The 15,014-nt window shown below is 36.2% G+C and overlaps 1 protein-coding gene across 2 annotated transcripts in view; it reads left to right on the top strand.

Annotated features, from left to right (window-relative positions):
- The window catches only part of LOC115441152 (insulin-like growth factor 2 mRNA-binding protein 1), a 92,346-nt gene that overhangs the window by 15,436 nt on the left and 61,896 nt on the right, over window positions 1–15,014 (top strand). The window contains exon 1 of one of the 2 annotated variants that reach the window (XM_030165796.2): window positions 7,018–7,252. The exons of the other annotated variant lie outside the window; for it this stretch is intronic. Within the exon in view, the coding sequence (XP_030021656.1) occupies window positions 7,191–7,252 (62 nt within the window). The 5' untranslated portion in view covers window positions 7,018–7,190. Of the gene's footprint in view, window positions 1–7,017; window positions 7,253–15,014 lie in introns of those variants that run through there. 2 annotated transcript variants of the gene reach the window in all.

A 15,014-nucleotide genomic window follows, 5' to 3' on the forward strand; every position in this document is an offset into this window, starting at 1 on the left:
TAATACATTATAAGTCCGGATATCAATCTATACGCCGAGCCACTAACAATATTTCTAATAGTATTTTTAAGGACTTACTTAAGATTTTTTCCCTGATAAGTTAGGATCATTCTAATTAATGAAAGTAGTACCCACACAATAAAATTCTTAATAACAATTAAGTAAAATTAAATATAAATGGTGACCCTGTCAATAAATTCCCTTTAATTAAATCTGCTAAAATACAATGCCCTTGATTTCAATATCTCCAAAATAAATAGTCTGTTTCACAACGTCTGAGTAAACGTTACTTGTCATATAAATGTATATAACTAATGTATGCTCCAAAATAAAAAGTATCAAAATGAGTAGCCACAAAAGTAGTTGAACAAATTCAGAATTTCTATTTTTGTTTCCTTATTAACAATCCTTATTTTCTCCAGCAAACAACCTTAAAAAATACTTTTATGTGTAGAAATTTCATAATTTTTAAATTTTCAGCTATTTTTGGGCTGACTGTATTATGTACACAGGTGTCCCAGAAAATATTGCCAAGCGGAAGTCCAGAGATAGAGCGCCCTTGGGGTATCCGAATCATCCCCATGTACGTACCGCGAGTTTTCATAGTTTTCAAGTTTGAGAATTTTCTATTTGAACATTTTTTTTTTAAAAGTATAAGGCTTCTGCCTGATTTTTTTGTTGCAACTAAATTTTCATTAGGTACTTGTCCTTTTTTGCTTAATATAATCAGCTTCGCTACATGAATGAAAATAATGAAAATGTTGGAACTTAAATTTTCTACTTTATAAATCTAAACAGGTGACTTCGTGGTTCTAAGGTAAGTCAAAAATTTCTCCAAACTCAACTTACATATTGATTAAAAAAACATAGCCCCTCATGGGGGCTATTTTGGCTAAAATCAGTCTTGAAAGACAGCAAGGTGGAAAATTCTTAAAATTTGCCATTAGATTATAATTTTTTTTACTGTTTTCTGGGGCATTCTGTATAACTTGTTACTGAACTTTTTAAATCGGCCCTTGATATTATCATCCCGAACTTGTTGCATTCAAGTACATATTTTTTTGTGTTATTGTCAGGAGAAAGTTCTTATGAAAGAAAAATTCAAAAAATTGCGCGGAAAATTAGAGGAATTTAAGAAAACTTAACGACAATATTAATTTTACATAACTGTCAGTGATTTGAAAAGCTGACAGCGATCAACAGAATGCGCGCGTGCATACATAGTTAAGATGAGACGTCTGTCGTGTCAACTAGTTCTTATATAAATAGTTCTCCGTTAAACTTATCCTACTAATATTATAAATACCAAAGGACATTGCCAGTTTCTGTATGGCGCTGTACCTAGTTTCTCAAACCTCTCTTGTCCATTCATGAATGTTGTTTTCTTGAAATTTAGATATGCACTACTTATAGCAAAATGATTTTAGTTAAATGTGTATAAGTGTCATTAGGTGCTTAAGGAGATAATGTACTCATGCCTGAGGCTGAGATGAAACATTTTATCAAGATTATTTATTGATGACAATACTAATCGCCTATGTGTTAATATAGGACTTATCCTATATTAACACATAGGCTACATTAATCTCGGTACTTACGTTGCTGGGTAATATTTGAATTTTAATCAGATTTAAGTAGATGCCGCTACGACGTACAGATAGAAGGATCGCTACTGTGATTTAGGGACTAATAGCGTGAATGGCTTTTCAAACGCCCAAAACCGCGAGCACTATCTAGTAAGTACAAAATATAATTGAAGTTCGTACCCGCTTTCTGGGTAGGTATCGCTTTGGCCAAGCTTTGATGCGAAAACAAGGCAATTAGGCACGTAGCCCTTGCTGTTACGTACGACGTCAAAGGCGTACGAAGGCTCTACAAAGAATGATTTTACTAAGTAAGTAATTACTCGTCCATTTCATATTGTCAACCACTTTAAGCATGGGATCTCAGCTATAATCCATGGCATAGTAAGTCTAATCATGTCTTTTCTCATGCGAAAACAATATCCAGGGTGTCCCAGAAAATAGTGTCATGCGGAGGTCCAGACATAGAACACCCGCTGGGGTATTCGAATCACCCCCATATATGTTCCACGATTTTTCATAGTTTTCAAGTTATGAGTATTTTTCTGAATTATTGCAAATTTTCGATTTACGATTAAATGTTTTCTTTTTAAAAAAGTAGAAGACTTATTGACGTCTCATCATTCCAAAGGTTTATTAGTTTGTAAACTAACCAAAAATGACTGCAAGAAAGCTATGAGTTAAGCATTTGGCACATTCTTATGTTTAAGTTCAATTAATTTAAGGCGATACCTCAAGGTCCATTTTCATACATTTTGTTTCGGCGCGTTAGAGTAATCCAACGCGCCTTATTTGCTGTTAGTGCAATAACCGTATCTAGGGATCGAATGGCAACATTAAGTTTGTCAATTTTAACATATGTACTTAGATACCTTACTTACAAGTTTTTACCGCACTCTTAGTGCGCGAGATCACCCTCGCATGTCCTGTTTTGGAACTTAATATTTTCATTTTCCATCGTCCAAAAACCAGATTAACAAAAGAACGTTAATCTGGAATCTGACATCAAATCTGAAAGGAGGGGAAATAGTGGGAGGTGCAATCAGAGCACCAACTTTTTACCTTGTCCTGTCCTATGCATGATAGGGGACGACCCTATCGACATATCCGGCATAATTTCCAGGCTCTGGGCTGATATGACGCAGAAAATCCGAATTCTGTTACTTGCAATTTTTTATATAAGTACTTATATTATATTAATAAATAGGTTCCAACAGTAACCGGACAGCGTATTTACAAATGAAGTATCGAACTATAATTAAAATAAATTTTTCTCGCTTTGATGATTGACGCATTTGCATTAAATAATTTGCTATCCGTACACAAAATAAAAACTCACAATAATATATTTATATTTTCCTATATCAGTTAATGAGATACCTTTATTTGATATTGCATAATACCTTCATAATCATTCATAGTGCACATATAAAAAACCTTTTGTTACTAAAACATCATGATCACAAAGCTTTTAGATTTCCAATAAAAAATTATGAATCAGGATTATAATATTATACTTACTTAATAATTATTCTAATATATTATTTAGAATAGTTAGTTATTTTATTTAAATCCAGAACGTGTAACCCTACATTATATGAACAGTAAGCACTGGCTTTTAGTGGGGAGCCCAGCAGTCGCCCAGGGCGCTAGGGGTAGAGAGCGTACGGACGAGCGAAATCTATTTAATTTGCTGTAAAGTCCATCACTCATCATCGGCAGGAGACAGCCCTTGCAACCGTGAAAAAGGACAAGCTTAAAAAGTATTTCGCCCTGGCCATTTGGGGATAGCTAAGACCGGCGCTAATCGTTTAAAACGAAAAGCCGAAGCGGTGCAGCCGCGCGCCATTTTTGAAGGTGCCGGTACCGAGTGAAACCTAAATGGGTTAATATTTGCTGTAAAAACGCAGTACTTACCCAATTTTTTGCTTACATTAAACTACCAGCGTACCAAAACTTGCTTTTTGTCCCTAAATTATATATAATAATATATTAAAAATATACTTATTAGTAGCGTTGTGTAAAGGTCATATTATAAAATTCCAAGATGATCCAAGTAATCTGTGTCCAGGCCCCGCCTAGTTCAGCCACCAGTCTCACACAATGGAGTATAATATTATGCATTTTCCTTCATGTAATTGATGAATAGCTATTTTAAAAAATCTAAACCTATATAAAAAAATCCTTTGTTGGCTTATACTGTTGGTTAACGAGTACGTTTTTCTGTGAGTTATTGCAGTCAGTAAGTTCTGAGAATTTTACGAAGTAACATATATGCAATATATTGCAATAATTTTAGTTAGTCATTGATCTTATTCGCCCGTGTATACGATCTTACCTACTACCCAGTAGGTACCGATCGTAACCACGAAAAGCTATGTCCCCATATGAGTACGGGTAATAAAACTTGAACTTTATATCGTTTTAACGGGGTCGAAAATGTAACGTAAGTAACCATTGCGCGACCATGCACCAACGTCTACAAAAATAATAATTCTTTTTCAGTTCTATATTTGAATTTCAATACGAATATTATTTTGAGTAAACTTTGATCATCTCATCAGTCTCTAGGCAGCGTTTGAACGTGAACCAGGGTATTGGAGAATTCTTAGGCCGGGCAATACTTGATGTTGATTTTTATACTAAAACAATTAATCTGGGGTGGGATTCCTCAAAAAGGATAGAAGTTAGGCATGTGGGTAGGTCGTAAACTATGTCAAATCGTTTGTGCCTGAAAAAGGTTAACAACGTCGACCCCACATAAGAATAGGATAAAGATGGATCTGAGATGGACGGCAATATGCGTGTTTAGGTCGAGCAAAACACCTTGGACGGTTGTGATAATAGCACTGTTTCCGCGACAGCAAAAGAAGACGAAACGGGATCTGGCCGAAGATTAGCGGCATCTATCTGTATGACTGACTGTAGTAATGCCAGAGGCAATGGCAATCCATTGCCTACTGAGTGGTAAGCAATTTTTAGCGGGCCGCGTTTAAAGATGGACACGTCATTGCGCTCGGCGAACACCGATTCCGGAAGTTCTTCTTAAAGTTTGCACATGCGCAGTGAAAAATACTGTTGAAGGCGTCCGTCCAAAGTAGCAAACTGTTACTATGGACGGATTTAATGCAGTACGGATGAACTTATTACAGTTCCTCCTTCTGGAGGATGAAGTTATAAAATATGCAGAGATCCGATGTCTCCACGTACCTCAGGCCACTATTCTGTCCTTGACACTAGGATCGTTTACGATACGAAGCGTACGCCTTTGTAAGGAGCCAAGTCAAATACATAATTTGGAAAGTGAATAAAAGCGATGACAATGTTTTTAACCCCTGAATAACAAATTATGGCAAACTTACCCGACAAATGCTTATTTTTGCAATTGAATGCCGCTCGGAGCCTCGTATTTAAATTTGACAGCATGCATTTAATTACTAATAAAAATATAAACGGACAGTTGTCTAAACAGTCTGTGTATAGATTTTTGTGCCTATTTGAGTAGCCTCTGATTGGCGCGATTTGGTCTTAGCGGAAGTAGTAATGAAAATCTGTCTAGTTGGTCGTTTTTTTGTATTATCCCTTCATTTTTACTTGTTTATAAAAGTTTCATTTTATAAACGGCTATCACATAAATACTACTTCTAAAATAAGTATTAAAATTTGTACAAAAATTCGTTATTTACATATCAAACGCCAGTCTCCATTGACCTTTAAAGTAGATGGCAAGATGTTTACTTGCCTTTGCTTAGGAATGTGATAGGCAGAGTCATTATGCGTTTTATTATCATCCGTAAACAGTGTTGCCAGACGTCCCGTATTTTAGGCACATTTTAAAATGTCCCCACGGAACAAACTATATCCCGTAAGTCGACCGATCTACGATTGACAAGTACTCAGGCACGCAACGTTCACATTTTCGCATACATATCAATACGTCTCGGGTTTTAATAAATTGAATAAAAAGCGTGTTATAATTGTATTAATTGTTATAAATGTGTTAAAACGAATAAGAATATAATGTTGAAACTGATTCGATTGTTGGAAAAAAATATATTTAAAAAACACAATAGAATTTTGTTTCTTATTTGTCCCGAGTATAAATCTGAAGTCCCGTATTTTTTGCCAATTTAAGCATTTGCCCCTTATAGACTGAAAAAAAATCTGGCAACCCTATCCGGAAGCGATGCTAACACTTTTTTACTACGGGAAGTTGTTGCAACAGATCCTATGTGGACTAGGTACCTACATGACTTACTACTATTGAAAGCCAAATCTCTCGTCTCGGCCGTCTAAGGACATTAGTGCAACACCATACGAACTTTGTATAACAAAGTAAGTAGGTACTTTGTGGCTTTCCACTGAGCTCGTCACCAATAGACATGGCCAGTAATGCTAAAACTGGCAACAATGTCCTTGAAAGCGGAATGTAACAATACTTACTGGCCCGATGCTGCTTATCGGCGGAAATTGACCGCATTAGAACCTGACTAGCCTCTCGTGTAGGTACGTGAGACCTACTGCCACCTAATCTTATGATAGCCCCCGCCCGAGGCAATTCTTATGCGTTCGGTCTCCATACCGTATGCACGCACGGGGGGACATTTGTCGCGGACCTAGGCACACAGTTAAGTGCGTATACCTTATGTTGTAATTTCACATTGAGGCCTTTGAGGAACTCGTGAACATTTCCTCTCCACATCACTCCACCCATCCTTATGCTTCCTCTTCCTTCTCCTTCTTTCCTCCCCTATTTCTCCTCTTCCTCTCTTCCTCCAGGGCCCCGCAGTCGCTAAGCCAGGGGGAACCAGTATACCGTTCGCAGGTTTCCCTCGGAGTTGACTGCGGGCTCTGTACTTAAAAAAAAATCTTATGATGGCTAGAGTAAGGATAATTTGGTACTTACTTATCTGATTGTCTTATTATCTTTTGCGGTCTTAATGGGTGACGTCATTTGGTATATGCAGTAGATATAATACAACTAGTTAAGTAAGTACTTACTCTTTTGTTACCTTATTGACGAATATGTTGCTTACATAAATAGGTACTAACTAATATAAATATGCGTTATATTAAGTGACTAATAAATCTCTGTGGTTTTACTTACGAAAAAGGTCTTCGACGATAACTCAATTTAAGTATCTTTAGCGACAAAATAAGTAGGTGAGTGCCTAGTTGACGATTCTTCTATTGAAAGCCACGTATCCACGCAGTTTATGCAAGAATTATTGACCAGCAAGCAAGCACCGCATACCACGTGCAATTTGGCGGCAGCGGCAGCACGGCCGGCGCGGCGTCTACATGTCGTTGCCTTGGAGACGCGCGGGTGGGGCACGTGCATTGGCTGCCCCGCAAGCGGCACGGTGGAGCCCCCCTCCCCCACGCTTTACTTGCTCGCCCTTCGCCCCGCGGCCCGCAGCCCGCGAAACGAGCCAGCCCATGACGTTCGTACGCGCTTAGCGGCTGGCGCGCACTCGGCACAGTACCGCTGTACGCGTGCACCGGTTGATTCCGTGTGCTCAATTTTCGATACCGCCAACGTCGCTCGAGATTTAACACTTCCTGTCCTCGTACCTATACCGAGCGCATCGTGTTACTCAGCTTAACATGGACAGTGATAATATGTCCCAGAATGCTTCCGGCGGCGCTTCTCCCGTCTACGAAGATAGGTGAGACAACTCCAAACATTTAACTGCGGCGCGCCGGTTTCTTTATTTACGACTAATATAACTCCGATTCCATTCTCAGATTAACTTTCGTTTTCTGAATCCATCTTTGCATTGATATAGTCTAGTGAGATAAGGCAACTGTAGATTTCTTGTTGGCTGCGAAATACAAAATAAGTACTTAATGCGAATTGCGAAGATACTGTAAACTAGTGTATTAAATGACGATTAATCGGTAGTGATAATTTAGGAATGCCGCTTGTTAGGATGCGGCAGCTTAAAATACGCAGGTAGTAGACACATACCTACACACCGAGGGTTAGGCCGAGATGCAACTGGTGCACCTACGGTTTGCCGAAGTTATTTTCGTCCCATGATGTTATTGGGGGCGAGCCTATCGCCATATCGGATACGTGACACATTTAATCCTGGACAAATGACAATAATAATGTTATTCAGACTGAAATCGTAATAAATATTATTTGCCAAAAGACCTAGCACTGATTTCATGTCAAATATAAAACTATTATTACTGCGTTCATTGGATAAGTACTTAAAATGCAATACTACTTACTTACTTAGTAAGTTCCTTAAACACATAAAGAAATTCAGGTACTTATATTTACACCAGAATTTTGTACTTATGAAATTTATAAACATAGAGAGAAAAGTACCAAAGCGAAAAGTAACCATGTGGCCAGTGGTTGCCTTTTTGTAGAAATCAATCTTAATACAATCTTTTTTTTTGTCTATGTTATAAGCTTGCAAGAGTTTATGGGTTCTAAACAGGAGCCTCAGATACTACCGACGTAAGTATAGGAAAGCGATGCACTGGGCGCAATCAATCATCATTTATGAATTTATTCAAAATGAATCAATAATGGAAGGACTTTGCACAGTCTATGAATAAAACTAATAATATTGGTCAGGCGTGTAACTAGTTCAACCAACAAACCAGGCCATACATTCAATAATATATACATACAATTCCATACAACAAGCACTACCTACTTTGATTCCTCCAAAATGAACACCAAAAATATTTTTTTCTAGATACAATAACTCATCAATACCCTGCTGCATGGAGCATAGGTTTCCATCCGTGATGTGCAACAGCTCGCAACTTACTAATCTTTGCCGCAACTTACTTAAATACACAGAAAAAAGACATGACACGTATTATAGTTACTTAGTATAGAAAATCCGAGTATGACTACCGCGCTGAGGTCCAACGTTAAAATCCCGGATACGGCCAAAAATAGTTGACTGTTCAGTAAGTTATTTTATAAAGATCTTATTTCTACTTTACTGATACGTACTCCTTTGACATATCTCTAAGTAAAATAAAAAATAGGCGAATTTTAATTCCACTACATCCATCCATTTTAATTCTACAGTAGTGTATATAATTAATAATCAATGTTTTCCATGGGCGTCGCTAGGGAGGAGGGCAAGGGTGGGCGGCACACACCCTAGAAACGACTTTGCGCTCTCTAGAAAAAGTCTTAGGTTTCCAGGGACTACGCGTAGTACCTTTAAATTCAACGAGCTTTTATTTTTTGCTCCCTGCTCAATCTAAAAAAAAATCTGTAGCTACGCTATTGATATTCTCTGAAAGATTAAACAAGTATATCAGCTATTGCTGTAAAAAAATATGTGTATTTTTGTCGTATCTCACATTTAGTTTATCAAACATTCAATCGTTTTGACTTCATAGCCGAAAGATACAACGCGTATTATAATTTATTGCAAAGTCGCAATAGCAATTCTATTACTTTCCATGTAAAAAGACAAAATATGTTCCAGGCTTAAGGGGCTCGTGTATTTTAATGACCTCGCACGTTTATCTCTTCCTTTTACCACTGGACTATTCAGCTTTCCTTGTAGTTTCAAATTTATAATTACCATCTATTTTGATCCAGTAAATAATGTACAACTTTAGCTACTACATATATGCCTTGAATATTATGCTGTGCAAGAAATCATAATAATTCGTTGTAAATGAAAATCGCTCTACCATGAGCAAATGTGCTGGCTAAGATGTTTTTATTACATAGATACGTTGTCCGAGCTCAATACTGGCAAGACGAAAGCAAGGTAATTGCCCGACATTCACTTAGTCAACCTCCAACCACTGTGACGGCTAGTTGGTCTTCCTGTGCTTTTAGACGATGTAAAAATTATGCTCCAACTGTGAATGAAAAAAACGTTTCATTTCGTACGTTAGTAATAAGTATACACTATTTAACTTATTTTTTAACTAATTAATGCATTTTATTCGACTGTCATGGCGACGGGGCGGTCGACGCTCGGGCCCATTCAGGCACACTCGGGCCGTATCAATGCGAGCTGCGAGGGCTATGACTATAGTAAATACTGCGCCGTTTTTATGTACAATTTTGTTAGTATATGACGTGTCTATTTGTAAAATGTCATTGTGTGCTGATATTTGTTTATTACGATGCTACGTTACGATGTAATCCAGCGCGAACTCCCTAAGAGACGATCGAATAATTAATGTTAAAGGTAACCGTTACGCTATATACCTATTCGGTTCATCAGAATGATGTCCACGTTATAAGCCGATTCATTCCAGTCGTCATTCACTTTTCGGAGTTCGGGAGACGTCCACATGTCTTGTAACTTTGTGCTAGACAGTTTACTGGAACGACATGGGTTTCATGGATCGTGAGGTAAAGACCTGTTTGGACATACATCCCATGCATATAAGTATGTCCCAGTTATACATAGGTAATAGAACTCTCCTTAATAAGTAATATGCCCATTGCATGTTTTAATTTTACATGATTTTTTTTAGTTGCTAACCGTCGCGTCGCAAAAAGTGAAATTATGATATGGTGGATGACATGTACATTATTTTATACGTAATCCTTAATATCAATAATAACAATGAAATTTGATCAAAATTGGTTGAAAAAGGATACATTAAATCAAGTTTAAAATATTGCAATGGATATAAGTGGGCGCCTTGTTGGGATATCCCTGTTTCTTCTTATACCCGCATCATTACGACTATTTACGGCCGGTGATGTCACGCCGCATCGCGTCGGTCCAAGCCCGTTTCTTTTTTTATCTAACAGTTACGACTCAACTAATTTCAAACCTCAGAACAATAATAAAAGCCATAGGAAACGTGTTAAAATAGCTACTAAATATACAGTCACTCTTTAAACAGCACCCATTTGAAGTTTTTATAAGGTACCTAAAAGAGATGCATACTATATACTATTAATGCATATCAAATTTACAAGATCATCACCAGTTTTCACACAGCCATTTTTATGTTGGTAATGTGTCAATGTAGACTTCAAAGGTAATAATAATTAATTGTAATTTATTAAATTACAATTTAGATTAAGTAATTGAATTTGACAAACAAAATTAGTGCTTTGCTTGACATAATAATCTGATGATTTGAAAAATAATCAATTAAACGCATTTACCAATATTTGAACTAATGTATCCAAAATTGACATTCCATCTGATGACTCTTACAAACAAATAAAAACCATAAAGCGTTGTTTCACTCACTCAATTCGAGATGCATAAAATTGATGTTTCCCAAATGTTGTCTTAGTTAGGCTTCTATGCCTTTATTAATTGTAATAAGTGGTTAGTTGCATACACTTGCAGTTTGAAATTTATTTTACTTTATATTTAAAAAGTGAGTGATCTTGACTTAAGGAAAATATAAATTCGGCACTGACCGGAACACAACCTGACCCTTCCACCGCGTGGTGGGGGAGCGGACGTAAATATAGTCACGTACAAAAATATTTATTGCTATTGTTAAATGGCTGTTAAAGTGACCAAACTTCTTTCCACTAGAAATAACAAGTTATGTGCGTGTAATCCAAAGTGGTAATAAAATAAGTACTAAGTATCTAGATTAGGTATTTAACACGATTGACTATCAAATTAAATTTACTTGAAACTTATGACAACAGGCCCTTAATATTGTAGAAGTACGTAATCATTTTGGCTTTTAACAAATAAGATTTTTTTCCTATATTTGTGCACGTTTCATTGTTAATAGCATAATCTCTTGCATTCGAAACTGTCTGCATTTGTATTGTATACTTCTTTTTGCTTATCGATGACCCCTTTTGACATGAAATTCCATTTCCTCAGCTAAAGCGCTTTTAAGGTACTTAAGTACTTAATATTAAGAAACAAAAAGTGCGAAAAAAATATTTAAGATATATGTTACATATCATCTTATTCATTACCATTCAGTGACCAATTTTTTTATCATATGTCGCTCCGTAGACGCTCCCAATAAATGTATCCTCAAACTAGCTTATCCCTTGATCATAGCTCTCTTTGAACAATATAACATTAAATGTATCTCACTCTGTGCCATCTTGATGCTTTGACCCTTTCACGACCTAATTTCAAACATTAGGATTTATCAGAGAAAACGACTTTTCGCCAAGAAATAAATCATTCCAAATTTTAAGTGAATATGCAAAATTTGACTGCGCTACCTGATAATCTACGGTTACATTCTTTGTAGGCCGATTATATAATATACAAATACGCCCGTCAACATTTGTTTTTTTAACAATTATATTGTACCCAACCTGCATAATAACCACCCCTAGTGGCCAAAGGAAAACACTTATTAGTCAGACAAATTCGCTGCTGCGCACAAGACAGTCTGTCCTGTTAGGCTCAGTGTGGGGCAAAACAACATGTGGACATGGAATTATACAAAACTAGCTTTTGCTCGTGGCACCGCCCGCGTGAAGTAGCGTTATATATTTTCCCGGGATAGAAAGTAGTCTATAACCTTCCCAGGCTTACGAGTAGCATTTACTTACATGTGAAGAAAATAAATAATAGTAAAAATTATTGTATAAAGAAAACGAAAATTATCAAAAAAATTAAATTGCATATAATCTTAATGCAAAATTAAGTCCTTAATCAATCAAATTCAATTACAATTTGAGCGAATGCAGTTTTTTTGTGACCAGGTATATCCTTGACATACTTACTTACTTACATGTAGCCACTGCACCGTTAGCTAACTATCGATTGTTTTTAAAACCATTTGTTTATACGACCATTACGCATCCAAATATTGGTCGTTAAAGCGTGTTAAAATCAAAGCACTGCTAACCGGAACTACATGCTGGCAGCACGAGAACCGTGCTATCTGCGACCAGTGACGTTTCGCAGTAAGTGATTACAGTTTACGGAAAGACTGTGTGGTTTCAATTCGACTTATTCCAGCAACGTGACAATAAACTCCATTTTCCAGTTCGATATGCTTACTTACTTTCTTAAATATAACTCTATACTTATTAAAATGTCATAGCCCGACAATTATGATGAAATAATAGCAGCTTATGGGATTATTATCGATGATTCCCTTGAAAGGCGAAACTTCGAGATGTTTTGTGAGTCGCAGTAAATACAGAGTACTTACTGTAGTAAATACCTATAGCAAAAAAAGATTACTTACTTACTTAAATAATTTAAAATCTGACCATTTCATTTTACAGAAGTGCTTTTTACTTTCAACATTGTCTTTGAATATTTAAGTAAGTAATTTACTAAATTTTGTTGATCTCCACGTCACTACTATAGGATGGATGTGAACTGAGCTAGCGTTACATGTGCTGCCGCGCCGGCATGCCCTGCCGGCTAGATTGCTGCCAAATAATGGCCCGACATGCCGGGTTAACCCGGCGAGCCCGGTGGTCTTAGTGTGTAGGTAGGTATCTTTAAAGTAGGGTCTTGAATGATCCGATTTTGCATACATGTAAAATATTATTATACTTAGTATTTTTTTAGGGTCTGATGAGTAACGGATTTTGGTGATTAATTACTTATAATTTATTTCCATGTGAACGTATTATTTTATTTATATATTTGGTTATTTTTCGTTGTTATCAGGTGCCTAGAATTATTTACAAAAAACTGAACAACTAGACTTACAACTACTAACATGCTTTGTAAATTATGTGTCTGAATAAAGGCTATTATTATTATTAATAATAATCACAAAATAGTAATTACAAACACTTTTACGAAACACCTGAACAAAATAGTTATTTTTATGTTTCTGACATAAATAATCGACTTGCAATATTTTTAATGTTTACCCATGATGTATTAAAATGTGTATAAGTATTTGTATTTGTGTGTGTATTTGAATTTCAAACTAGCTCTCCGTTATCGTTAATAAAGAAAGTAGATATAAAATTTCGATACCTGACGGTTAGTTTCCAAAAGACAGTTAGGTCCTTAAAAACCTAAATGGTCTTTTTGACCTCCATCTGACTTAAATGTTCCAAAAATCGCTTCTTAGCTATCGACATTTAAGTACCAAATTTGAACTCTGTGCGTCCAACGGTTTGGCCTGAGCTTGTTACCAATTGTTATTCTAAATTCTCCTAGTTTAGAGATTTGTCGGTACACACATCACAATCATCAGTGGCTTCATGCCATTTCTGCATAGCACTTGGGCTTACTGTGGGTAATGCGAGCAACAAAACAGAATGATGGGTGATGATTGTACTTAATTAAATTGTATACCCATTGTATAATTTAACTAAGTACAATCATCACGCTTCTACTTATATAGCTACTTAATACAATATCAGAATTGCGGTTTCAGGACTACAGCCCATGTTCTTCCACCATACAATTATTACAATATGCATTCCTCAATACAAGTAAGTAATTACTTTATTCCAATACTCTCGCTATTATTTTACAAAGGCATTCCATAATTAAAACTGCTATTAAAAGCAAGCACCACAATATACAGAGGTTGCAACTCAATACATGAACATTGAACACTCCTTGCACACCATAATATAAACCGCTTTCAATAGAGAGGTAAAACCATATCCCCGAGGGTTTCCACCAGGTGTTTAACATTATAGTGTGTAGAGCATTATTAAGGCCATAATTACCTCAATCTCGGAAAAACAAACTTATTGATGTAGATATTTATGTAGATTATTAATTTTTAGGGTTCCGTACCTCAAAAGGAAAAAACGAAACCCTTATAGGATCTCTTTGCTGTCCGGCCGTTCGTACGTCTGTCAAGACCCTTTTTCTCAGAAACGCGTGGAGGTATTAAGTTGAAATTTATATCAAATATTCAGGTCTACCCTTGAGCTCTGAAAAAATCAAACTTCTAAGCCAACGCATTTAAAATATACAGCCGTTTATGCCGCAAATATTCGAAACTCGCAAGGAAGTCATAACCTACAGAGTACTTCCCGTGAACTCAGAATCTTGAGATTTGGTACGAAGCCACGTCTTCTAAGTAGTACAGACAAAGGAAAAAATGCGGAAACCGTAAATTTTTAATTTACATCATAAATATATATCATCATAAACTTTATAAATATTTTTAATAATTTTAAAGTTACTACTTTCTTTCGGTCGATAATTGACATTCATATCAAATACTCAGGTCTATAATACCTTTAAGCTGTAACAAAATCAAACTTCTGTATTAACGCAATCAAAAGATACAGCAATTTAAACCGCATATTTTCAAACTCGTAACTACTCACAAGGGAATCAAAATCCAAAGGGTACTTCCAGTGGACCTAGAATCGCGAAATTTGGCATGAAGCAATGTTTACATATAAAGGAAAAATTCCGAAAACCTAAAATTTTTAGACCTTCGTCTTTAATTTATGCTCCTCCAGCTTATGTATTTCATTTTGCAATAAAATACCATAACTATAACTCGGTTGTCGTGATGGGTGAACTTTTA

Source organism: Manduca sexta, chromosome 27 (genome assembly GCF_014839805.1).
Source record: "Manduca sexta isolate Smith_Timp_Sample1 chromosome 27, JHU_Msex_v1.0, whole genome shotgun sequence".
NCBI classification, from domain to species: Eukaryota; Metazoa; Arthropoda; class Insecta; order Lepidoptera; family Sphingidae; genus Manduca; species Manduca sexta.